The sequence below is a fragment of the Canis aureus genome, chromosome 9, assembly GCF_053574225.1.
Source record: "Canis aureus isolate CA01 chromosome 9, VMU_Caureus_v.1.0, whole genome shotgun sequence".
NCBI lineage: Eukaryota > Metazoa > Chordata > Mammalia > Carnivora > Canidae > Canis > Canis aureus.
In genome coordinates, this window is record NC_135619.1 from 46,794,234 (window position 1) to 46,817,982 (window position 23,749).

Below are 23,749 nucleotides of genomic sequence, written 5' to 3' on the forward strand. Positions count from 1 at the left end.
AGGAGGGAATTCTGAGAGGGGAAAGCAAACACGCGTGCAGCTTAGTTAGATGATAGGGTGAAGGAGATGAGACCAGGAAGTAGCAGTTGCTGAAAAAAAGAAAAACAAACATCCTCTGCTTTCCCTTAACCCTTTCACTACCATTATCAAGGGGGTACATGGTAACATTTGTTCACGCACATAGAGTGGTCATGTGTTGTCCCACTGTCATCCCTCTGTCATATGGGATGTGCTCTGTAGGTCACTGCACTGGGTGATGCCTGGCCTGGAGGGAGTAGGTTGAAAGCCAGTGGTCCTCCTGGCTGCCCTTCTTTTAGCAGTTATTATAGTAGGAGAGGGAGTGGTGGGGGCGCAGCCAGAGCTGGCCAGCTGTTCCCCTGGGTCCCTGAGCTGCAAGAACAGGAGGTGAAAGGGTAACAGGCCATATGGAGGCCATTTGTCAGTCAAGAGAGCAGCCCAGGCTGTACTGCTGAGAAAGAAAATGGGAAAAGGGGCTGGTGTTACTGAGCTGGAGCAAGGGGAAAGCAAAGAAAGACCCCTGCCAAAGTGCCCATCCTGCTCTATTTGCTGTGTGTCCTGTCTCCAGACAGTCCTACAACAACCTTTTCTCTTATCTTTGCCAAAGCCTTTGCCCTACCGCATTCCAAAAACAAGAGGTAAGGGTCTAGTTTGCTATGTGAAAATGAATGTAAAGTTCATTAGTGCCTCATATGTTCCAGGCCTCATTCAAGTATCTTTTAGGTAAGCAGTTTTAACCTTCCTCTAAAACACTACTTGTGGGTGGGAATCACTGTCAAGAAGTAAGACTCAAAATGATTCAAGCAGTTGACAAGGTTATAGATTGGGCCCCTGGGTCAAACCTAGATTCATCTGGCTGACATCCAAGACCATGCTCTGACCCACCCTGGCCCTAATCTTATTAGGTCAGGAGTATATATTTATGGTATATACCAAATTTAGAGAACATGAGATATATCATGCATAGGGATTCTCTTTGCTGTTATCTGTTCTTGCTCATGTCAAATCAGAAACCACATGGCCCTTTGCAGTTAAAAACATGACAGTGCCTTGAAATGTGGGCAGAATTTTGCAAGTCAATGCAGTTTTCTACTAAGCATCTACTGTCTGCCAGATTCTATGCCAAGATCTGGGGAAACAGAAATGAGCAGAATACGTACCCTGTGGCTTAGGTGGGTGGGTGGGGTTAGTGGAGAGGTGGGGAAAGGACTGACCTGTGAGAAAGTAATTGTTGTAGAGCCAACACTATGGTGATAGTTTATTATAGAGAAGAATGAAGATGTTATGGGAACACCGAGGAGGAATACTAAAGCTGCTGTTTATCGAACACTTTAGTGTGTGACAGAGCCAGCAGGTGCTTTACCTGTGTATCTGTGATTAACCTGCGCAGCCTCTCTGTAGGTAGATACCTGTACTTTAGTATCCCTATTTTACAAGCAAGGGGACTGAGGAATCAGAAAGATACGCCCAAGCCCACACAGTGGGTTACTGTCAGCAGTATGATTCCATTGCTCTCATTCTAGGCCCTTGCTGGTAAGTGCTACCCTGTGCTGCATTGTTCTCCCTGACAGTGCTCTTTGGACTGGTTTCCTGGAGTGGGTGACCTTGAAACTGAATCTCGAAGGATGGGTGGGGTTCCAGCTGACCCTTGTGCTTTCAGGTCAGAGTTTCTGGCACAGGAGAGAAACAGCACTTCTTCTTTCAGAACGACTGAGGACTTTGCTGGCTGCTTCCAGGTTCTAGGAGTGTCTTGTCTGCAGCAGGGTGCAGTAAAGATGCCCCTCCTCATTGGCTCTGAAGCCATGGCTGGCATTTCCCCTTTCCTGTGAGAGGGAAGGAAGGAGGGAGGGGGAGGGAGGGAGGGAGTTCAAGACAAGACTGACAGGCTCTGAAGGGAAAATGCAGGTGCAGGGCTTCCCCTAAGCCTCTCTCAGGGAAAATGGAGGTGGGGATCTGGGAGGAGGAGTAGGAGCAGCCTAAGCCATGGGTGGGTTCCCCATCCTCTCCCCTGCCCCAGTGCCAGGGCCACACCCTGGGAAAGGCCTGAGCTGTGGCAGTCTGGCCCTCCCCCAGCGCATGGGAAGTTCTCATGAGAAAAGGGATCCTGGCTGGACAATGGCTTCCTGTCTGACTGCTGGGAAGGTTTGTCTTAGAGGAGAGGAAGGTTGTAAATGGCATGAGAAATTGTCTCTTCCCTCTCAGTGCCCCCTGTTTTAGACTTTTAACAATTTGAGTGGGGTGTCAGGAAGGCAGAAAGCCAGGGAGAGCCGTGGACAGAAGCAACCCTTGGGTATTGCTTGAGTAAGTGAACAACTTCAGCCTGTCTCCCTGTTCCCACTACACACCCGAGGCAGGAATCCACCCAGAAGGATGTGGGAGTTTCTGCACAGACAGGATGCTTCTCAAGCCTCTCGTACCTTGTGCTCAATTTAAAACCACCGTGGCTATAGGACTTTGATGAAGGAACCTTGATGGTGAAGCCAGCCATTCAACCAACTTCAGATAGATTTGCAGATGTCAGAAGAGACCTCAGAGGTCATCTGGTTCAGTCCCATCGTGTACTGAAACTGAGGCTCACAGGCAGTACCCAGACTGTCTTTGTCACTGGGCTCCTTCTCTAGGATGTGGGTATGGGAGGAGAAGGGGCTCAAAGACCCTCTGTTACTGCCCAGGGCCATGGAGGGGCACGTCACCCTTTCTGGTTTCAGATCCCAATTCTGCCCCTTTCCTGCTCTGTGTCCTTGAGCAAGTGTCTTCACTTCTCTTACTCAATTTGCCCATCTGTATAATGTTGTAATAATATGTTTCTTACAGGGTCTTTGTGAAACTTAAATGAGTTACACATGTAAAGTACTTGGACTAGTGCTTGGCATTTAGTAGATGGTCAATAAATGTTAGTACTGAGATTTTTTTTTTTTTTTTTTTAGTACTGAGATTTTTTTAAAGGCAGCCTCAAAAGAAACCTTTTTGACTATAGTCATATGTGATCATTACTCCCTAGCTTTGCCTCTTTAAATTTATCCGGTGTGTCCTCTCTGAACTTTCTCGGTAGGTTCTCGGTAGCTACTCCGTAGGTAGCTAGCCTTTTCACACTATAGTATGACTTTTCCTTTCCCATACAGAGTAGCTAGATGTTCCAAAAGCTCCAGGCCTACTGTATTGGGGGATGAGCCACAAAATGGAGCCTACTGTCTTCCTCAGCAGGCCCAGGTCAACTAGTGGTCAGGTCTACAGACTAGGAGTCAGAGTGCCTATTAAATCCAGCATCGTCACTTACAATTGTGATTTGTGGCAAATAACTCAGCTGAGCTTCATTGTTCTTAGGAGAAAATATAGTACCTGCTGCTGGTAAGGGAGCTCACAAGAGTATGTGGTACATGTAATATGCTATCTATTTGCTGTAATTATTACTTCCCTTGTTTTTATGTCAGAACAAACAAAAACCAAACCCAAACACCAAATGTGCATTTGAACACCCTTTTTGTCTGTTTTTACCTTGGTTTTTCTCGATCTGCTCCTAATGATTGAGCGCTAGAAGAAATTGGACCTTCACATAGCAAGAAGGGATTTTGAGAAAAAGCACATAAACGATGCCTTTTAAAACAACCTTAGGGCCCCTCAGGCCCAGTGTTACCTTATTCCACATGCTGCTTCACCTCTTATCTCTTGCCCTGTGGTGTGGCTCTGAACCCTCTCCACTGCTTTCAGATCCCCAGACTCCTCTGACCCTGAGACACAGACTCTTTTCTACGATCTGTGCTGTCCAATATGCTGGCTCCAAGCCCCAAGTGGCTACTGAGAATTTCAACTGTTGTTAGTCTGACTTGAGATAGGCTGTAAGTGTAGACTTACTAATGAAAAAAGTATTCAATATCTCGATAGATTTGTGTATTGATTACATGTTTGAGATGCAATCAATAATGTATTTTGCATATAGACTAGGTTAAATAAAACAGATTATTATTAAAATTTCATGTGTTTCCTTTTACTTTTTTGATGTGGCTCCTTGAAAATTTAGGACTACCTATGCGGCTACAGTGTATTACTGTTGGAGAATGCTGGGCTAGATATGTGATGTCCATCCATTCCTTCCTCCCCTCATTTTGTTGATCCTGGTTCTCTTCTTTGTCCTGAGGTCTCCCTTTTCTCCAGTTTCCACCAGTGCTCAGATGACTAAGAGGTCTCTGACAAGGATCTCCCAGGCTAATGGAAAAGCTAACCTTTTAACACTTCCTCTTTTGATTAATTTTTTTTTTTTTTTTTTTACATTAGAGTTGGCTGTGTGTATGTATGTGTCCTCTCTATAAACTGTAAGTTTTTTGAGGGCATGGTCCCATCACATTTACATTTATGGCCCCCTCTTAGGGTGGCTTGTGGGGGGAAGAGGCCAGCTCTAATCCCTGATGAAATTACAACCAAGTAGGGTCATTTACAGTACTGCTTCCAGTAGTGTCCCTGATGATGACAGCTGCCTTGTTTTTTATATACTGGGTTGGAGGGGGGGTGCTTTTTCTCCTCCCCTGAATTCCCAGGATAACTTTTCTCTGGCCATCCTTTCTTTGGATGATTAGGCACCTACTTCTCTGTGCTCAGTTGTGTTCTAAATGGTACTCTGATTTTAGCCTAAAGCATTGTTTCAGACCTGTGAGTGAACATGGACAGTTTCTTACAACCTCAGTCCCAGTGCTTGGGAGTATATGGTGTTTTTTTGATAACTGACGTCAGCCAGAAACCTCTTCTGTGGAGTTTTCTTTTTAAATGCACCAGGTAGGGGTGCCTGGGTGGCTCAATGGTTGAATGTCTGACTTTGGCTCAGGTCCTGACCCGGGGGACCTGGGATTGAGTCTCACATGGGGCTCCCTGTAGGGAGCATGTTTCTCCCTCTGCCTATGTCTCTGCCTCTCTCCTGTGTCTCTCATGAATAAATAAATAACATCTTTTAAAAAAAAATGCACCAGGTGTTTAAATGTTTCTTACCCCTCCTCAAGGTGACATTCGTACTCCTGACTCCCCACACCTCGTTTTTGCAGGGGCTCAAGTGCTTGTTCAGTTTATTAAACCCAAACAATTTAATCCTGGGCTCCCTCCTGGAGCTCGCTTTGCTTGTTACAGAATCTTACAAAGTTGTTTATTGCCTCTTCCTCCTAAAAGGCTGGTCCCCAAAACAACAAAAGCAAAACCCATTTAGAGGGGCTGATCCAAGGTTCTTGTTTTCTGCTGAGAGTTTTAGGCTGCAATGAGTTGGAGGTGGAAGGATCAGCCAGCTTATGTAGTGTCTACTCTGTCTACTCCCCTCCAGCCGATTGGATGGCCTTTCTCTGAATGGCTGCTGTGTGCCCGGCACTCTGCGGCCCCTAAAGAATTACATTGCTGCTTCCTGTGCTCACTGGAGGCCTAAGTGGCTGCAGAAGATAATGGAAAGCAGAGAAGGAAGCTAAGGAGAATTAATTTATTTTTTTCCTGTAAAATTTCTATCTTCTTCTGGCTTTCTCCTTCTCTTTTTAAAATTCTGCAGCTTTGCCAAATCAGATGAGTTCATTGTCTTCTTGAGGTTGAGAACAGAGCTTCAAACTTCCTCTGTGGACCTAGGGTTGTCAGAGAAAATGAGTCTGATGCACAGATTAAGTCAGCCTCTTGCCCAGAAGGATGACTTCCAGAAGCCCCCGGGTGATTATTTGCTCTTCCTGATGTTCTTCCCTTTCTTGTTAACCCAGGCATCACTGAGAGGGTCCTCTCGAACACCTGCTCTTTGCCATGATTCTCCCACTGCTGCTTGACTAGGCAAGAGAGCCATATTTTTTCTTGTGTTCTTGGTGTCTTAAAATGACCTTGCCTCTAACCCCACCCCCCTTTTTGTTTTTACTTCTACAGCCTCCTTACTCCCTTGGACCTGGGGCAACCTTTTTGCGATGAGCCCAATGCATCTTAGCTCATTTCCTTTGTCTGACCTTCATAGGGAACATAAAATAACCTGTGTGCACTTATCTTAATATATTAGGGTTGCTGTCCTATTGACATACTTGAAGCCTCTCTCCAACTCTGTCCATCTTTGATCAGATTCAGCTCCTCTTGTAATTCTGCCCTACTCAAGACCCCTCAGAAGCTCCCCTTGTCCTTTGAACATAGTACTAACACCTCCTGTTGAAGTCAAGGCCCTCTGCAAGATGGTTTCATTGCTTGTCATTTTTTTTATCCCTTCTGAATTTTCCTTCTTGTATTATGCAACCCAGCTACCTGGGGCTGCTTGATGCTTTCTAGACTTCACCTACCCTTTCCTACCTCTTTGCATTTGCTTACCCTTTCCTACCTCTATGCATTTGCTTAAACCTTCTTCTGTTAGGTAAAGCCCCACTTGAAATGCTGCCTCCTCCATAAATGAACCTTGCCGAGTCCTACACAAGATGTGGTCTCTTCTGCTGTGTGCTGTTTTGTGGTACTAATTACTTACTTTGAGGTGTATTATAATGTCTGTGTGGAGTATCTTTGGAAGAATATGGAAGAAATGGGTGCAGTGCCTTTGAAGAGAGGAACTGAGTGACTTGGGGACAGAGGAGGGCTTACTTTCCACCATACCCCCTTCTTTTTGAATTTTATGTCATGTGTATGTATTTCCTATGATTTTTTTTATCAGTAAAGCATTATTTACATAACAAAGGCCCACTCTAGAAAACAGTGGGGAGTATGTTTATAATCTCAGAGAAAGGAAAATGTCCTTAAGACACAAAACCCAGAAGCCATAAAGAAAACAACTTTTAAAATATAGGTGTGTACTTATTTGTCATGTCGATATTTGGCTCTAAGTACCTGAAGTGCTTACATTTTTTATCCTTTTGCAGAGCATAGTAGTACAATGACCTCTACACAGTAATCAATAAATATGAGTTGAATTGAAATGAAATTGAATTGCAAGTCACTTCTTGTAGACCTCATTCTTCTTCACTGATCAAATGAATGCTAGGTGATCTCCAGGGTTCCTCTCTGAGATTCTGTACAGTTGGACTGGAATACCAGCAAAGCAGGAGTGGCTTTAAAATCAGCAGCTCTTCCACCAAGTCCGTCTTTCCAAGCACACTGGACATGTGAGTGGGTCCTGCCTGCTTTCAGGAGCTGCCCTGGAGTGCTCAGTGTTAATTACGCCTCGGAAATGACCCGATTAGACACAGTCTTAGAGGAGCTGGGGGATCTGTGGCAGGCTTGTTGCCCTAAACAAAAGAGAGAAAGTGTAAAGAGTAAAGCCTTTTGCAAAAAAGGTTTCTTTTGAAATCCAGCTGGCCAGCTCTTTGAACTAGTTGGCCAAAGTTGCAGGCGGCACCAGAAGGAGTGTGGTGGGTGGGTCACCCATTCAAGACTCTGGGTGAGGTGGGTGGTGTGGGAAGAATCTGGAGAAGGCGGGTCTCTAGAAGGGGAATGGAGGGCTTATTTGGGCTCATCTGTTAGTTTCAGAGAAGCTGCCCAGACATCTCCTGTAGGTTCCTGTGGCACCCACCCAGCGTTGTCTTCTAGTAAATCTGCAGATAAGTCTTTTCTCCTCACCTCAGTGATAAGCAGCTTTTAGGCAAGGAGCTGTCATCTCTTTTTCAACATGACCCCCACTCCTTCCCCCCCCTGCCTGGCTGGCAGGCATCTTGCTTACTAGCAGTCTGTAGGTTGAAGGAAAGTAGTATTTGGTGAGAGACTGTAAGGGCATCTGTGTGCAAAGGAGTGGTGGTGGGCGGTCCTGTGAATGGGAGAGGGCACAGCCAGACTTGAGGTCTGTTAGAGGAAGTGAAAAAAAAAAAAAACAAAACAGCAGTATTTATTTTCATACTGATGTTCTTGTGACAGTCAGGATAGGGGCAGGGCATTTGTCAGCAAAATCAAATGCCCCTTGGAAACTTTTATTTTCTTGTATTAGTATGGCTTTTGGAAAATTGAAGTTCATGGTACCTGGCGATCCTACCAGTGTGTCTTCTCCCCCAGCCCAGCCTTCCATATAGCACTTCCTTTAGTGCTCCCACTGTGTCCCCCAATTATGGCTAGGCACACCCCACAATCCATTGCCTGACTTTAATTCTGCAACACCTGTCCAGGATTGGAGGGGCAGGCCATGGCGTCAGAGATCACCCTTCTCCTCGGACTGTGTAGACTGTCCCACTCCCCTGATTTATTACTACAACTTACCTATACCAGGGTTCCCACCACACTTGGGCTCCATTGCTGTCTCCCTCACTGACCTCTTCGAAAGGGAGGTAACCTTAACCCACACACTTCTTACAGGCCCACTCAGCTCATGGGGTGAAAGCAGTATCTGCTGGTGGGAGAGAGCACAGATTTTAGAATCACAAGACTCCGCCAGGATGTCTGCCCTTCACACTGCCTTATGCTAGGCTACAAGTCATTTAACTTCTGTGGGCCAGTGTCCTCGTCGACAAAGGGGAGTGATGATAACTATTTCTTGGAGCTGTCAGCTTTTAAAGGTAAATAGTCCTACCTGAACAAAAAATGTGGGCTTTACTATGAAACTAAGACAAGTGCTGGCAATGACTACTCCAGGAGGTGAAGGCTTGAGAGGGGGCCTAGGAATCCATCAGAAATCCCCTCTCAGGCCATGAAGGCAGGTTTTAGTCACACAATGGAGTCCTTGCTGATAATTGATATTGGAAACAGGGCTAATGTGTCCCCTGCCTAGGTTGGCAGTATTTTACCACCTTTCACTCAGATTTGTTGTGTGTCTCAGTAGGTTTTATCAAAAATGTATTATGTGCTAGATCTCTGTGAGTTCACAACTTTGTCAGAGTCTGTCCCTCCCTTATGGATGTAGTCCTCTCAAGGCATGTGCGGAGGGATGGGGCAACTTTGTGAACAGCCAGACTTTTCCGGTCACCCGCGTGCTTCCCTTTGTCATTGGCCACCTGAATTTCCAGTTTGTTCAACAGCCTTTCCAAGGGAGCACTTGGTTCCTCTAGTGTTTCCTATTGAGGCCTGCAGAACTCTCCTACTCAGCGTCCTCGACAGGATTCCCACTGGAAAACCCCACTGCTGCAGCACCGTGCACCCTCTCTGTCTTTGCAGTGTGCTCCCTGCCCCCGGAGCCAGAGAATGGTGGCTACATCTGCCACCCCCGGCCTTGCAGAGATCCCCTGAATGCGGGCAGCGTCATCGAGTATCTGTGTGCCGAGGGCTACGTGCTGAAGGGCGATTACAAGTACCTGACCTGTAAGAATGGGGAATGGAAGCCAGCCATGGAGGTCAGCTGCCGTCTCAACGAGGGTCAGTCTGGCAGATGAGAAAGGGGGGTTGCCGGGGTTCTGCTTCCTTTACACTGATGGGCAGTGGTCCACTTCCTCCACAGCACCTGTGCCATGGGGCATTATAGGTCCTTTAATGCCCTGCGGCCTCCCTCCCTTTGGGATTTCATGTCTTTGTGAAAGACATCTGGGGTTGATGGTGCGTGTCCCATTGCATTTCAACTGAGCCACCAAGGGGCTCAGTAGCTTTACTGAGGCATCTGTTCTGCTGTGTAAAGTCCCTTTGATGCTCAGCATCTCCTGTTTGCCCAGCCCAGTACTGGTGACCTTTGACCGTGTTCTGCTAACACCTTCTGGAGTGTCTCTTTTATATTATTTTTCTTTGAATGGAAATGGACTTTTGTTATAGAGCTACAGTCCAGCTGGACAGAAGACCTTCCCCCTCCTGCCTCCTCCTGTCATGCATGACAGGAAAATCCAACTGCCTGCAGGAAAGTGTGTGTCATACAGCCATCTTTGTGCTTCACACTTGGGCCCTAAGACCATGACACCACAGGGAGGGGTGAGGACCAGCCTGAGATTTACAACTAAAGTTACAGGATCTTAGAACAGGGGTTTATCACAGCTGAGTTCTTACCAGTTTTCCTGCCACATGGGTGAAAACATGGGCGGGACCTGGGATGGTGGAACACTGTGTCCATGGAGATGGTTGATGTCCACCAACCTGCTACTGAGGACAGGATCAGAAGTGGCTTGTAAAGGTCAGATCTCTAGGGGTGTGTGAGCTTAGGTGTGAGATGGTCCTTAGAGGTCTGAAGTGAATTTTAGATTTGGGAACAGGATAGGGAAATGGCCCTTTTCCTTGTGCATAAAAGAAAGCTGCTTCCCACTCAGACCCCTAAAATGGTTGTGGTCATGGCACTATGCAGGGAACCTCTAACAAGATCGGCTGCAGGGCTCACTTGTCATGGGCCTAGGGATAACACACTGCTGCTGATTGTTTATTTCTGTAGACAAAGATGCCCACACATCCCTCGGGGTCCCCACGCTGTCCATAGTGGCTTCCACCGCCAGCTCCGTGGCACTCATTCTCCTCCTTGTGGTGCTGTTTGTGCTGCTGCAGCCGAAGCTGAAGTCCTTCCATCACAGCAGGTGAGTCCTGAGGCTGGACACGGCAGGTGTGGGGGCGGAGGGGCACTGGCCCCTGACTGCAGATGGGTGATAGTGAGCCTGGCAGCTGCTCCTGCTATGTGTGCCCAGGGGAAGGGGAGGGCCCCCCCATGTGTTCAATTCCTGGCTTTTCCCTGCCGCTGTGCTGATGACTGCATGCATTAGCTTAATCCTCACAGGAACACTGCAGATAAGGAGACCGAGGCTCAGAGAAGTTAAGTCAGGGCCATCCCTCTAGATGATGACCACCTGGAGGTTTAAAAGTAAATCTGTCCAACCTCCTAGTCATGTCATGTGCCCTACATCAGTGGTTCTCAAAGTGTGGTTCCAGCAGCTTCAGCATTACCTGGGGACTTGTTAGGAAAGAGAATTGTCAGGCCCCACCCCAGACCAACTAAATGAGAAACTGGGGCTGAGTCCCAGCGACTCAGTTTCATAAGCCCCCCAGGTGATTTCTCATGCAGGCTCATGTTTACAAGCCACTGTCCTGTCCCCCTAATTCCAGTCCTTGTTGGACGTAGAGGCACCTCCCGGAAGTTAAATGCAGATACCAACACCTGGGCCTCTCTTCCCATACATTCTGATTAATTTGGTTTGGAATGGGAGCCTGGCGTTAGGGTTTTGGTTTTAAAAAACTTCCCCAGTGGTTCTCATGCACAGCTAAGATTGACTGCCACTGCATTATACCACATTAGAGACAGAGGGCAGGGGAGGGGGATGGGGGGGGAGTCGGGGAGTCTTGTCTGCCTTTGTCCCTTTCCTTTTTCCAGTTGAGTGCATTAACCAGGAATCATCCCAGACTGGATAGATGAGGTGTAGGGGCAGGTGGCAGATGGTAGGGGGCTGGCCCTGAGTGTATCCCTTAGAAGGGATTCCCCTCCAGGGCTGTCCCGGTCTATGTGGTTGCTTGGCTTGCCCTACCAGCTCCTGTTTCCCCGAGCATGGTTTGTGTGCCCTCACAGCCCTTCATCAGTCACTGTCACCATCCACAGGCATGGAGGAACAAACAAAACTGTTAAATAGAATGCTTCCTGGTCTGGAATTGACAAACAAGGCCCAGGCTAAGTTTAATCTTTATGTACTGTGTGTGATTTTTCTGTCTCCTTTTATTTTTTGTTTGGGGTAGAAAATCACAGCTATGTTTCTTAAGGGTTGTTAGACAATTAGTAAATAAAAAAGATCTGGAGGGGAGTGTTTACTTGAAAGAATGGGCTATTTCCACGTAAAGTCAGGCTGATCTCTGTCATTTCATCCACATTAGGGAGTGTTTTCCGTCTGTGTTATCCGGTGTGCTAAAAGTAATGGGCTGATTTTTCCTGACTTGAGTGGAAGAACAATTTGGTTTTTAATATGGACTCTGTTTAAATTTTACTTTTTAAATTTATTTTATTATTTTTAAGATTTTACTTATCTATTTACGAGAGAGAGAGAGAGAGAGAGAGAGAGAGGCAGAGACACAGGCAGAGGGAGAAGCAGGCTCCATGCAGGGAGCCCGATGCAGGACTTGATCCCGGGACTTCAGGATCAGGCCTGGGCTGAAGGCGGCGCTAAACCACCGAGCCACCGGGGCTGCCCTCTATTTAAGTTTTATACTGTGCACATATACTATGTTTTAAACAAACCAAAGTATTTTGAACAACAGAAGTGCCTGCCAGAATGCACACTGGTTTCTTTCTTTCTTTTTTTTTTTTTTTTTTTGCACACTGGTTTCTATGCCACCTTGCCATCTGTTCCCTTCCTCCCGGAAACCTCCACGCATTTCTGAGTACCACTGTCATCCTCATAGTGTCCGTGCTCTTCGAATTGGGCGGCACAGATTTTATCTGCAAGGACAGCTGAGGAAACTGAGAACTAATTAACAACAGCCCAGTCCTGACCTTCTGTGTCTCTGACGTGACACACTGAGGAAGACACACACCACAGATGACGCTGTGTTGCAAGCAAACACCGACTTGAGGTCTTCATCCTGAGGAAACAGTTCAGTCCAGATTGTGGGGCATTCTAGGAGACAACCAGCCTGGACTCTACAAAAAATGTCAATGTCATGAGGAAACTCTAGCAGACTGTTGGAGGTGAAAGCAGATGAAAATAGGACTAACTGCAATGCATGATCCATAAGTGGATCCCTGAGAAAAATGGAGAAAACAGCAGCTGAAACAAATATATTTGGGGGTAGTTAGGAAAATTCATATTATAGTCTTCTACCATTGTTCCGTTTCAGGGACATAATAATGTTGCAGTTACATAGAAAAGGAGGTTCTTGGGAGGAGGGTCTAAGTAATGTTTTATTTAGCAAAATAACTTACTTTCAAAGTGTTTCAGGAAAAAAAGTGTGCATGTGTATCAAAAAGTGATCCCCAGGGCAGCCCTGGTGGCGCAGCGGTTTGGCGCCGCCTGCAGCCTGGGGTGTGATCCTGGAGACCCGGGATCGAGTCCCACGTCGGGCTCCCTGCATGGAGCCTGCTTCTCCCTCTCTGCCTCTCTCTCTCTCTGTGTCTATGAATAAATAAATAAAATTTAAAAAAAAAAGTGATCCCCAGAAAGGTACTCGCATGAGTAAATCTCACACGTGAAGTTGAGGTGAGGAAACCAGATACACATACACATATATGCACATACATTCATTATATATCCCATTCATATCAAGATCAAAAAGAAGAAGTCAGTTGTAGTGTTGAGGTGTTCATGTGTAGGCAATAAAGCCATTGAAACAGAAAGCAAAGGAATGATTTGCATGTAAGTTAGGGTAGTGGTTACTTTGGTGTGTGGGAGGAGAAGGTCATAAGGACAGAAACAAGGGTATATGCAGGCGCCAGCAGCATTCTCTGTCTTGACCTCAGTAAGGGTTAATACACCAGTTACTTTTGAGATAAAACAATAAATTGTACATGTTTCTATTTTTGTGCTTGTGTTATAATTTACAAATAATTTTTTAAGTTAAAAAGAAAAGTGAGTCAAAAAAACAAAATTCTTCAGGTTTCAACTCCAGTGTCTCATTTCAAGACCACAGTGCTTCTTCATCCTGTCCTTAAAAAAAAAAACAAAAAAAAAAAAACTATTTTATGGAGTTTTAATTCACATACCACAGAGTATACTCACATAAAGTTTTTAGACATTATATTCACAGATAATGCAAGCATTATGCCCTTACTTTCTTCCTACCTGTGCTGAATGATGGCTTCATTTTTAGGTCTGTACATTCCTAGTTTTTGTGCAGGACAAGAAGGCAAGGTGCCCATGTACCCAGAGGGTAAGAACAGAGTCTCAGAAAGTAGGTGGAACTGGATTCATATCCCTGCTTCCTCCCTTACCAGTGATGTGACTGGGCAGGTTGACTTCTCTGAGCCTCATTTGTATTCTTGGTGAATCTGTACCTGACAGGGCTCAGGCGATGGGTTCAGTGGAAAAAAGCACTTAGTGCCTGGCACATTGTAAGCACTCAAAAATGGTTGGTATTGTTGGTGTTATGGTATTTATTTGTATGTATTTTAATTCTTCCTCTGTCTTTTCCTCCTCTGAATGCAGGCGCGACCAGGGGGTATCTGGCGACCAGGTGTCCATCATGGTGGATGGAGTCCAGGTTGCGCTACCGTCATATGAGGAAGCTGTGTATGGCAGTTCCGGTCACTGTGTGCCACCTGCTGACCCCAGGGTACAGATTGTGCTGTCAGAAGGATCTGGGCCCGGTGGAAGGAACGGGCCAAGGGAGCAGCAATTGCAGGACCAGGGGGCCTGTTCCTCTGCAGGTGGAGAGGAGGAGGCCCCAGGCCAGTCTGGACTGTGTGAAGCCTGGGGCTCTCAGGGCTCAGAGACTGTGATGGTGCATCAGGCAACCACCTCTTCCTGGGTGGCCGGCTCAGGGAATAGCCGAGTGGCATACAAAGAAGCCCCAGATTCAGAGAACAGTGACATACAAAGCCTTTTATCCCTCACATCGGAGGACTACACAGATGGTAGGTGGTCTGCACCGATCATGAATTATGAGCTGCTCGGGGACCTTGCTGGGAGTGAGGAGGACTGTGAGCCTTCCTAATAATTGGGTCCTGAGGGGCAAAGGAAAATAATACCTCGTGGATTAGCTTACAAAATAAGGTCTTACCCTCCACTCCTGGTGGGGCCTTGGGCTCTCCTGAATAGGAGACTTTTTTATTTATTACTATTTTTTGAATAGGAGACTTTTGACTGTTGTCTGAATCTTGATAGTTTGGAGTTTGTGGTCAAAGAACTATGTGTGGTCAAAGGGCTGTGCTAAATCAAAAGGAGGACAGCTGGTTGGAGGCAGGAGTGGGGCCTGTTCTTATGTTATAATTCTTATGTTCCTGAAAGGATTGGAGTGACAAGGAGGTATGGGGTCATATTACAGAGAAAACTAGAGCTGGTCTCTCTTCCAGGTATTCAGCACTTTCATTTTAAACAGGAGTATGCCACTCTTGTGCTAGTCAGTTTTCTTGCACTGTCTCAGTTAAACCTCACAGTGATTGTGAGAAGTTGGTATTATTACCATCCATACTTTACAGATGAGGAAACTGAGGCCAGAATGTATGTCACTTGCCCATTGATAAGTGGCTGAGCTGGGATTTGAAGTTGGATGGATCTGGCTCTGAGCCTGTGTTGATAACCCCACAGTGCCATGCTGCCTCTCGGGTGACTTCCAGTTCTCTGTGGCAAGCCAGCTGTAGAAGGAAATTGCCACTTCCTGACCTGTCTGCCTTTTCTGGACCCTGGAGAATTAAATATTGGGATTGACTCAGTCACTTTAAACAATATCTTTACATGAAACCCCAGCATGGTCCAAGATGCAGGTTAGACCTATGTGTTTCCCTTTGGACAATGAGACTTCTGCCCTTACCAGGCTCCTCCAAAAGCCAGCGAGAAAACAGTATGTACCCTGGGAGCCCTGGGCAAAGTTAATGTCTGAGGCTTAGAGTAAATGAAAGCAAAGAAGTTGGAAATTCTTGAATGCACATCACATTTAGGAGTTTTCCTGAAGTCAACAGCGTGCCTTCTTTTTTCTTGGTAGGATATAGAGCTAGGAAGGGGTCATTACACAGTTGACCCAGGTCTAAAGGTGGAAGCTAGTGACCCTAGGGATAGCCAGCTATACATATTATGTGTCTGCACAAACTGACACATGTCCCAAATGCACTTCTTGACCCTTACCTCTCCTAAGGAGCCTTGATGGTGCCTGCTCTTCTCCCTTCTTCTCCTTGCTCCCTTGCTTTGTTCCATTTATTGAACAAGCATTTTTGAGAACCCATCGTTCCTGGTGCTAGTTAGGTTTCTGTGGTGATGGAAAGTTAATTTGAAACCTGCTGTCTGCCTGCATGGATTGTCAGTCATTTGGGAAGATCAGGCCTGCATTTGAGGAATAATGGAACCCAGAGTTGTAAGGTCCATGTCAGAATGAAGGGCACAGAGATGATACGCAGTTTATCAGGCTCATTGCAGGCTGACTAAGCTGTCTGGGCATGACAGCACTGTAGGAATCAGGACCTTGAGGCGTTGGTATAAGTATAAACTCAAGGAAGAGTCTTTTACCAGTGGAGTAAAAGGAGACCAAGACCCAGAGAGGGGGAATGAGTTACTCAGTATCACATAGCTGGTGGGTGGCCTTGAGGAGGTGGGACCTAAGTGGGGCTCAGTAAGCAGCCTCTTAGGGTGAGATTAAGGATAGAAAGAGAAGCAACTAGACCAGCAGACTCAAGGCAGAGAGGAGGTTCAAGGTAGTGGGACCGGAGGGGTTCAAATACTGGACTGAACATTCAGATATATCACACAGGTAGAGGGAGAGATGAGCAAGGAAGGCCTGAAGAAGGGGAAGGGGGTTTATTAGACTCCTTAGAAGGTATGAGTGATGCTTTTTAAATAAATAAATAAATAAATACGAGCAAACGCGAGTGGGGGTGGAGGGAGAGCAACAAAGAGGGAAAGAAGCAGACCCCGTTGAGCACAGAGTGCCACTCGGGGCTCAGTCTCAGGACCCTGAGATCATGACCTGAGCTGAAATCAAGAGTCAGATGCTTAACAGACAGAGCCCACCAGGCGGGAGTGAAGCATTTTGTTTCTTCAGACCAGGGCCTGCATGGGGACCATGAAGTAGGATCACATGTGCTGCCAAGAACCCCAGTTAGGTAACCCCTGTGCTGCTTTCTTTTCTTCTCTTCCTGCAGATATCCCACTGTTGAAAGAAGCATGAGTGCTGCCATGGGCCTCTCCTCTCTGCGACGGTCCTCTCTGCCCTTCTTCCCTCTCCCTGTGGGTTTGAGCACCCTGTACTCCAGCCACCCTACCCAGATACCTGAGCTACCACCTGTGTATCTGTGTATCTCTGGATCTCTGAGGACCTCCAGGTCCACCTTGCTGGAAACTCAAGGAAGAGTCTCATCATCTGCCTGCTGGACAGCTGGAGGAGTTGGCATTTTGCCTAGCCTGGCCTTCCCATCTGTGTCGGGGACATATTTGAATGTGCTGGACTGAACCCTTCCTTTCCTTGAGCCCTCGGGGTCCCCTGCAGCCAGCTCTTTGGCGGCAGACCCCACCAGCCCACGCGGGCCCAAGAGCCGCTGTGTTTACTTGTGCCTTCCCCTCCAACCCATCCAATTTCCCTGTCATGCAGGCTTGTTGCTGTCCTACAAGCCTTTGTGGCTGCACTGCTGCCCTCTGCCACACAGGGGGCTGGGCCTGGGGCACGGGCTGGCTTGTTACCTTTGAGGGCTGCCGTTGCTGCCCTTAGCAGGAGCAGATCCAAAGGTGGCTCTCGTTAGGGCAAGAATGTGGGTCCCCGGGCCTTCCCTTGGTTGACACCAGTGGCACATTTCTTTGGCTGAGGTTGGAGGGTGTGGAACATCATGCCAAAGCTATCCCAGCACCCAGCTGTCCATCTCAGAGGGGCTGGCTCCTGCCCTTTTGAGTTTCCAAGAAGCTCTGAAAAGTTCCTGAGGGAGGGAGGGAAGGTGGCTGATAAGGATTGTCTTCCTGAGATGCAAGTTCTCCCTTCTACTTCCAGCATTGGCCTTCTTGGCCTTGGTTTCTTCTGTTTCACTGGAGTGTAAGGGGAAGCAGCCTGCCGCCTCCTAGGCTTGATCCTTGGCAGCCTCCGCTTCCTTGCTGCCCACAGGGGCCTGAGGTGAATCATCGCTGGGATGGGAGAGTTGCTGAGGTGCCACAGAATGCCCTTGTGGCCACTGGCATTTGGGGCAGGTTGCCCCGTTCTGGGTTCGTGGTGACGAAAGGGAGCCTGAGAGGCACAGACCGAATCCCCAGGCAGCTGCAGGCGGCTCCAGTCCCGGTCCTGAGGGTCCTCGTCACCACAGTCATGTGCCTTAGTAACTGTGCCCAGGAAGCGTGCTGCTGCTTGCTGCACCGCTGCTTTTCCTCCTTGTGTTTTCCCCTGCCACCCTTCCACACGTCACAACTGACAGATGACTCCCTGGTCTTCCCCGGCGCCTGGGGGAGGGGCTGACAGTCCTCTACACCCCACCTTGCTGGTCTGCAGCGGGCCAAGGCTTGCCTAGCAGCCTGGCTCTGAGGCCCTGGTGTTGAAGGGGGTGGGGTCCATGCTCCCAGATGCTTTTGCTGACAGGCTTTCGCTGTGCCACCTGTGAATGCTGACCAGCACGGGGGTGCAGAGCTCAGCCAGGCTCCTGCCATCCTCAAAAGACGTGGCATTAAGGAATGCTTATTTCTGTTTTGTTTTTGAAGCCCTGGGGCTGGAAGTCTTGGAGCTGACCCTGCCAGCACTTCTGCTCCTGCCTGAGCCACTCTGCTTGGGGTGGTGAATACAATAAAGAACCCAGTATATTTTCAGTACCTGACCTAACAGGGTAGCTCCAGGCATGGATGGCCGTAAAGATTAGGGAAATGGCCTCCTCTCAGCCTCCTGCGTCACTCTCACACGCACTTTACTACCCGCTCGTTCCCAGTCTCTCGGCACCACTATAGTCTTCCTTCGCTCAGGGTAAGGGCAGTGCCTGCTGGGCCTACGAGCACCCCCACATCTCTCTCCTTCCCCACCCAGGAGCCCTTGCATGCTGTGTGTAAAGCCCTAGCCATTGTGGTCCTATATGGAACAGGTTGGTGAAGGTGCTAGAACACACAAGCCTCTGAAGGACCTGCAAAAAACCAGGGGGCCCGTCCTGGGCCTCTGAAGAGGCCGTTTTCAGAGACATATCTGCCAGCAGTTGCTGGTACTGGGCCCACCTGGAGGGTGGGGTCCCCGTGGACCCTAGTCGCCTCATCACGCACAGGCTCTCCTTTACCCACAGGGATGCCCTTGTCTTCCTCCAGAAAAGAAAGCAGGGACAAATGGTAGAGGGATCCAGAGTCTCACTGTTGGGCCTGCAACCTGAATAATTATCTAGGATATATTTTAAAATGGAAGATCTTACCCTTTTTTATATCATTACTCTGGGTTAGCCCCCCTAAGAGATTGCGCTATTTGTTTTGGGTTTATTCAGCCACAGAGGTGACCAGCTTAGCCCTTGAAAAAAAATGAAAAGCCTTTCTTCTGAAGCTTTCTTCCATCTCACCCACCATTAACACCATCCTGGGGATCACAAGCCCAGACTTGCCTACCTGGTAGGAAAGGGAGTCTGGATAAATGGGAACCTAGTGCATACACACCCCCTCACACCCTCTCCCCTTCCCTGCATCACTGGCTTTGCTGAGGCCCCCCTCCCATGTCCTGGAAGCCGCTGGGCCTGTGGTGGGAGGAGTCCAGGCCTCCCATTTACCTTGCACTTCTCTAGAGCAGTTTCTTAGCCAGGTGCTGCTATTTCTAGGGTTTCTGGGATTTGTCCCTTTCAGGGGATTAGGGACTCCACAGCTGCCTCGTGGTGGAACCTGGCTGAGAGGGGCCGTGGCAGGATGTCTGGCAGGAGGCTGCTGAAGGAACCTGGAGCAGGTGGAAAAAACTGCCCAGGGCCTGGCCTTCCAGGGCTCACCTCTAGGGGAGTCCAGCAGAGGGCTTGTGCAGGAGAATGGCCCACACCAAAGGACTACAAGTGTCTTTTTGCACACATGAGCTGACCCAGCGCAGGTTTTATATCTGGTGACTTGCAGTCACGTGCCAGCGACTTTCAAGGGCCAGTATGTGGTGAAAATCACTTAAGATTTCCGTCCCTTTCAATGCCTTAGTTTAGTAAATAGGCTTTCTCTTTTGCCATTTCTGGATTTTGTGTGCTTTGTTCCCGTTTCACTGGTGTGAACTGTGAAATGGACTGAGTCCTAGCCACTTTGCAAATTCTTTTGGCTTTACAAGGCATTTCAATGTGCATTCTACTAACACTCCATTTGCAAACAGAACTTAAGCTAATGTCTTATTCAGGCCTTCCTGCCTTCCTGCTTTCCTTCCTTCTCCCCCTCCCCCTCCTCTCCCCTCTTCCCCCAGCTGTCAAGTTCTGTGGAGAAGCCTGATGGCAAGACAGACAAAGGTAGATTTTTCCTGCTTCTTTAGTGCTGGCACAGGGATCCACAGGCACTTGTCCTCTCCCTTCCCAGTCCTGCCTGAGGTCTCAAACCACCTGCTTGCCACACAACAATGTCTCTTCCATTTGCAGGGAACATCGTCACATAGAAGATGGGATATGCTGCAAACACTTCTACATCCTTGCCTTTCTTTCCTCTTAAAAAGAATAAAGGACCCAGAAGGGAAGAGGTACACAGGCTTTATAGCTTAATTCCAGATGTGCTTGCTGAGGATGGTGACGCTGGGGGCTTCTTTCGGGGGGGCCCTGCTGCGGCCTCTGGCTCTCAGCCGAGGGCCAGTCATTACTGGTGCCCAGGAAGGGTCTGAAAGAGATTTTGCTTGGCAGAAGCATGGGCTGAGTGGTAGAGTTAGTAGCTGATTCCCTGGACAGAGAAAGGCAGCAGGCTCAGCTTTGCTGGGAAGCAGCTCCTCTTAATCTCCAGTTGAAAACCTAGTAGAATTTTGAATGAAAACCCCAAGGTTGAGCCCTCTGTCTGGCAGCAGAGCTAACTGGAGGGCAAGTAGGGGGCCAAGCACTCAGATTGCCAAGCAGGAGGAGAAACGGATGAGGGTTGCAAGGCAGCCCACCACACCCTGCCCTGGCTTCTTATTACACCACTATGGAATCCTTTGCAGAATGGTACTCGTATATAATGGTTTCAAACGACACATGCATCATTGACTCTGTGCAGGATGTCACTCAATCAGTTTGGGTTTGCTTTATTTTATTTTATATATATATTTTTTGGTATCCTGTACATTGCAGTGGGTGTGAAGATAGTATTTTAATATTTGTACAAAGTTTAATTTAATTTTAATTGTTCTATGTATATAACTGCATTTCTAAATAATAATTAAAAAAAGGTTCTTATGAAGGCAGTTGTGAGAAATGTGATCATTCCAGAAAGTTTTTGCAGAAACCACAGATCCAAAAGAGCACATGTGGTAGGAGCTCATGATGGGATACGCACCAATTCTGGGGAGAGGGTACCTAGCAAAAGGAGATGGGACAGGAGGTGTACGGTTCAGGGAAGAGAGACCATGGACCTTGGTTGATATATATTATGTGTCTTTCTAGGCATTCTCAGTGTGCCAGCCACCAGGCTGCGCTGGGACTCAGCAGTGAGCAAGACCGTGGGTTTGCAGCCTGTGTGGAATTTCTGTGCTGGGAAGGCAGATAGTTCCAACAGCGTGTGGTGATGATCAGGGAAGCTACCCTGGGGGACAGTCAGGAAACATTTTAGATGGAATGGCAAGTAAGCTGAGATGGGGAGGGCCCCAACAGCCAGGCTAAGGGGTGGGCCACTACACGTGTGTGGATTCCGCAGCTGCAGAAAGTGGTGCAGTGGAAGGAGAAAGGAGGAGGGGGTAACAGGGCTGGCCCACCCAGGCCCTCCAGGTGAGGAGGAGGGACGTTTGAATTCATCTTACAGGCTGCCGAGAAAGTGCTTGGACCGCATTAAGTGACAATCATTTAGTGAGCTCCACTTTTCTGGGGGGAAGCTCTCCTCATCTCTTAAGAACTTTCAGGGGGATAAAACATACTGTGCCTGGAGACCTTGTGAGAAGTTGTCTGCCTTGGGAGGACGGCAGTGTGAGCAGCTAGCAATCCCTTCTCTGAGATGGGAAGACAGTAGGCCCAGTCTGGGGAGGGAGAGTGATGAAGATCTCAGGACCAGGGAACAGAGCACACAGAGGTGGAGAGGTCATGGCCGGGTAGGAGAGGCTGACCGTGCTTGAGGAGCTACAGCAGGTGGTAAAGGTGCAAGAAGATGGCAGATGGGCAAGTTTGGGATAAATATATCAGGCCCCTCTTGAAGTTGCTCTGGGGGTAATGGTCAGGGTGTGTTTCTGTAATACTTAGGGTCAGGAGGGAAAACGTTTTAGGAATATCTGTGCCAAGTCTCCACCTTAGTAGCCTCAGTTCTCAGTAGGGTCCAAACATCACTGCCATTAGTTGCAAGGAGGTGGAGGAGGGAAGAGCATTTCATTAACTTTTTTTTTTTTTTAAGATTTTATTTATTCATGAGACACACAGAAAGGCAGAGACACAGGCAGAGGGAGAAGCAGACTCCTCGAAGGAAAGCCTGTTGCAGGACTCCGGGATCACGCCCCGAGCTCAACCTTTGAGCCACCCAGGCGTACCCCACTAACTTTTTAAAATAGTGGTGGTAATAGCTGATACAAGCACTCATTCCATACCAGGCAGCCTTCTACGCATTCCTCGTGTGTAAACCCAGGGAGCCACATAGCTCTAGAAGGCAGGTGCCATGATCCCTCAGAACTCCAATACCACATACAATGAAATTGAGCCACAAAGAAGTGGATTGTCCCACCTTGCCAGAGGTGGGACCAAGATTGAATTCGAACCCAGGTGGTTCTGTTGAAGTGATCCCCTCCCTGTCCTGGTCCCACCCCAACAGACACTGCCTGCTTCCCAAGGCCCTTATCGCCATCCTTCTGCCTTTCAGCCTGTCCCAAACAGTGGAAAAACAAATTTCATGGCAGGGAAATGACACACAACACACCGTTCACACCGTTCACACTGTTTCACTAGGGTAAGAGACAACTTGCCTCTCAAAGAATGGGAAGTGCCCTGCATGGTGTGGGGGAGGAGGCATTTCAGCTATGCAGACCACGATAAGAAATAAGTTCACAAAGCAGCAGTAGTTGCTTCTACACACACACACACACACACACACGCACACACTACTTATATATATTATATATCCTTTGTATATATCTAAAGGAAAGACTGCTTATTTCTGTGACAGGTAAGTCTTCTTTGTCACTGGAAACCAGCAGAAGCATGTCCCATCAGGTAAGGAATGCTGGGGAAGGGAGCCTTGTCAGCATGGGGTCAACCCTGGGGTTGTTACCTTTCTCTTGAAGACAGATGAGGGGAAGACAAAGGAACCTTGCCTACCAAACGTGCAGGGCTGCTAGGGCAAAGGCTGGCTTTGAAATGCTTGCGGTGGCGGTGGCGGTGGCAAAGGGTGGATGGGAGGAGAGGAAAGGAATTCCCTGCCCTGTAGCTGAACCCCTACCTCCCAGATTGGAAAGTGGAGACCCCTAGACAACAGCAGAAGTAGTAATCTCTGAGGTTGGTCTTTCTCAGACCACTTAAAAATATTTTTAAATACTCTTAACACATACTCATTTCAGGAAACTTAGGAAACTCAAACCTTCCATAATGCCACCTCCTACTGGAATGTTCTTTTTTCTTTTTTGCCTAAATATAGTCTTCTCTTTAGAAAGATCACTTATAAATAGTATTTTGGCTTTTTAAACTTTACAATCTATGGATCCCTGGGTGGCGCAGCAGTTTGGCGCCTGCCTTTGGCCCAGGGCGCGATCCCGGAGATCCAGGATCGAATCCCACATCGGGCTCCCGGTGCATGGAGCCTGCTTCTCCCTCTGCCTGTGTCTCTGCCTCTCTCTCTCTCACTGTGTGCCTATCATAAAAAAAAAAATAAATAAATAAAAAAAATAAACTTTACAATCTATTACAATCTCATAAAACATGGACCTACCTCATGGTTGCATAGTTGTTAATCCGAACCTTTAGATTGCCAGCTTTTTTGTAATTCTTATAACCAAGGGTTTGATAGCATTTTAAATTATTTCCTTGGGATGAATTATTGGAAATGGAATGCTAGATCAAAAGAAACACATATTTTAGTGACTTTTACTATATCTCAAATCACCTACCAAGAAAGTTATTCCAAATCATACTCTCATTGCCAGTGTGTTTTCCCACAGCCCCACCAGCATGGGAAATTATCTTTTTTTTAAGATTTTATTTATTTATTTGACAGCATAAGCAGGGGGAGTGGCAGGCAGAGGGAGAGGGAGAAGCAGGCACCCT

The 23,749-nt window shown here is 47.7% G+C and overlaps 1 protein-coding gene across 4 annotated transcripts in view; it reads left to right on the top strand.

The window, feature by feature from the left end:
- The window catches only part of SUSD6 (sushi domain containing 6), a 97,538-nt gene extending 76,782 nt beyond the window's left edge, over positions 1-20,756 (top strand). For all 4 annotated transcript variants that reach the window (XM_077909768.1, XM_077909771.1, XM_077909769.1 and 1 more), the window contains exons 3-6: positions 9,070-9,267; positions 10,259-10,397; positions 13,941-14,368; positions 16,586-20,756. In XM_077909768.1, coding sequence (XP_077765894.1) covers positions 9,070-9,267; positions 10,259-10,397; positions 13,941-14,368; positions 16,586-16,611 — 791 coding nt within the window. In that variant the 3' untranslated portion in view covers positions 16,612-20,756. The remainder of the gene's footprint in view (positions 1-9,069; positions 9,268-10,258; positions 10,398-13,940; positions 14,369-16,585) is intronic.
- The last annotated feature ends 2,993 nt before the right edge of the window (positions 20,757-23,749 follow it).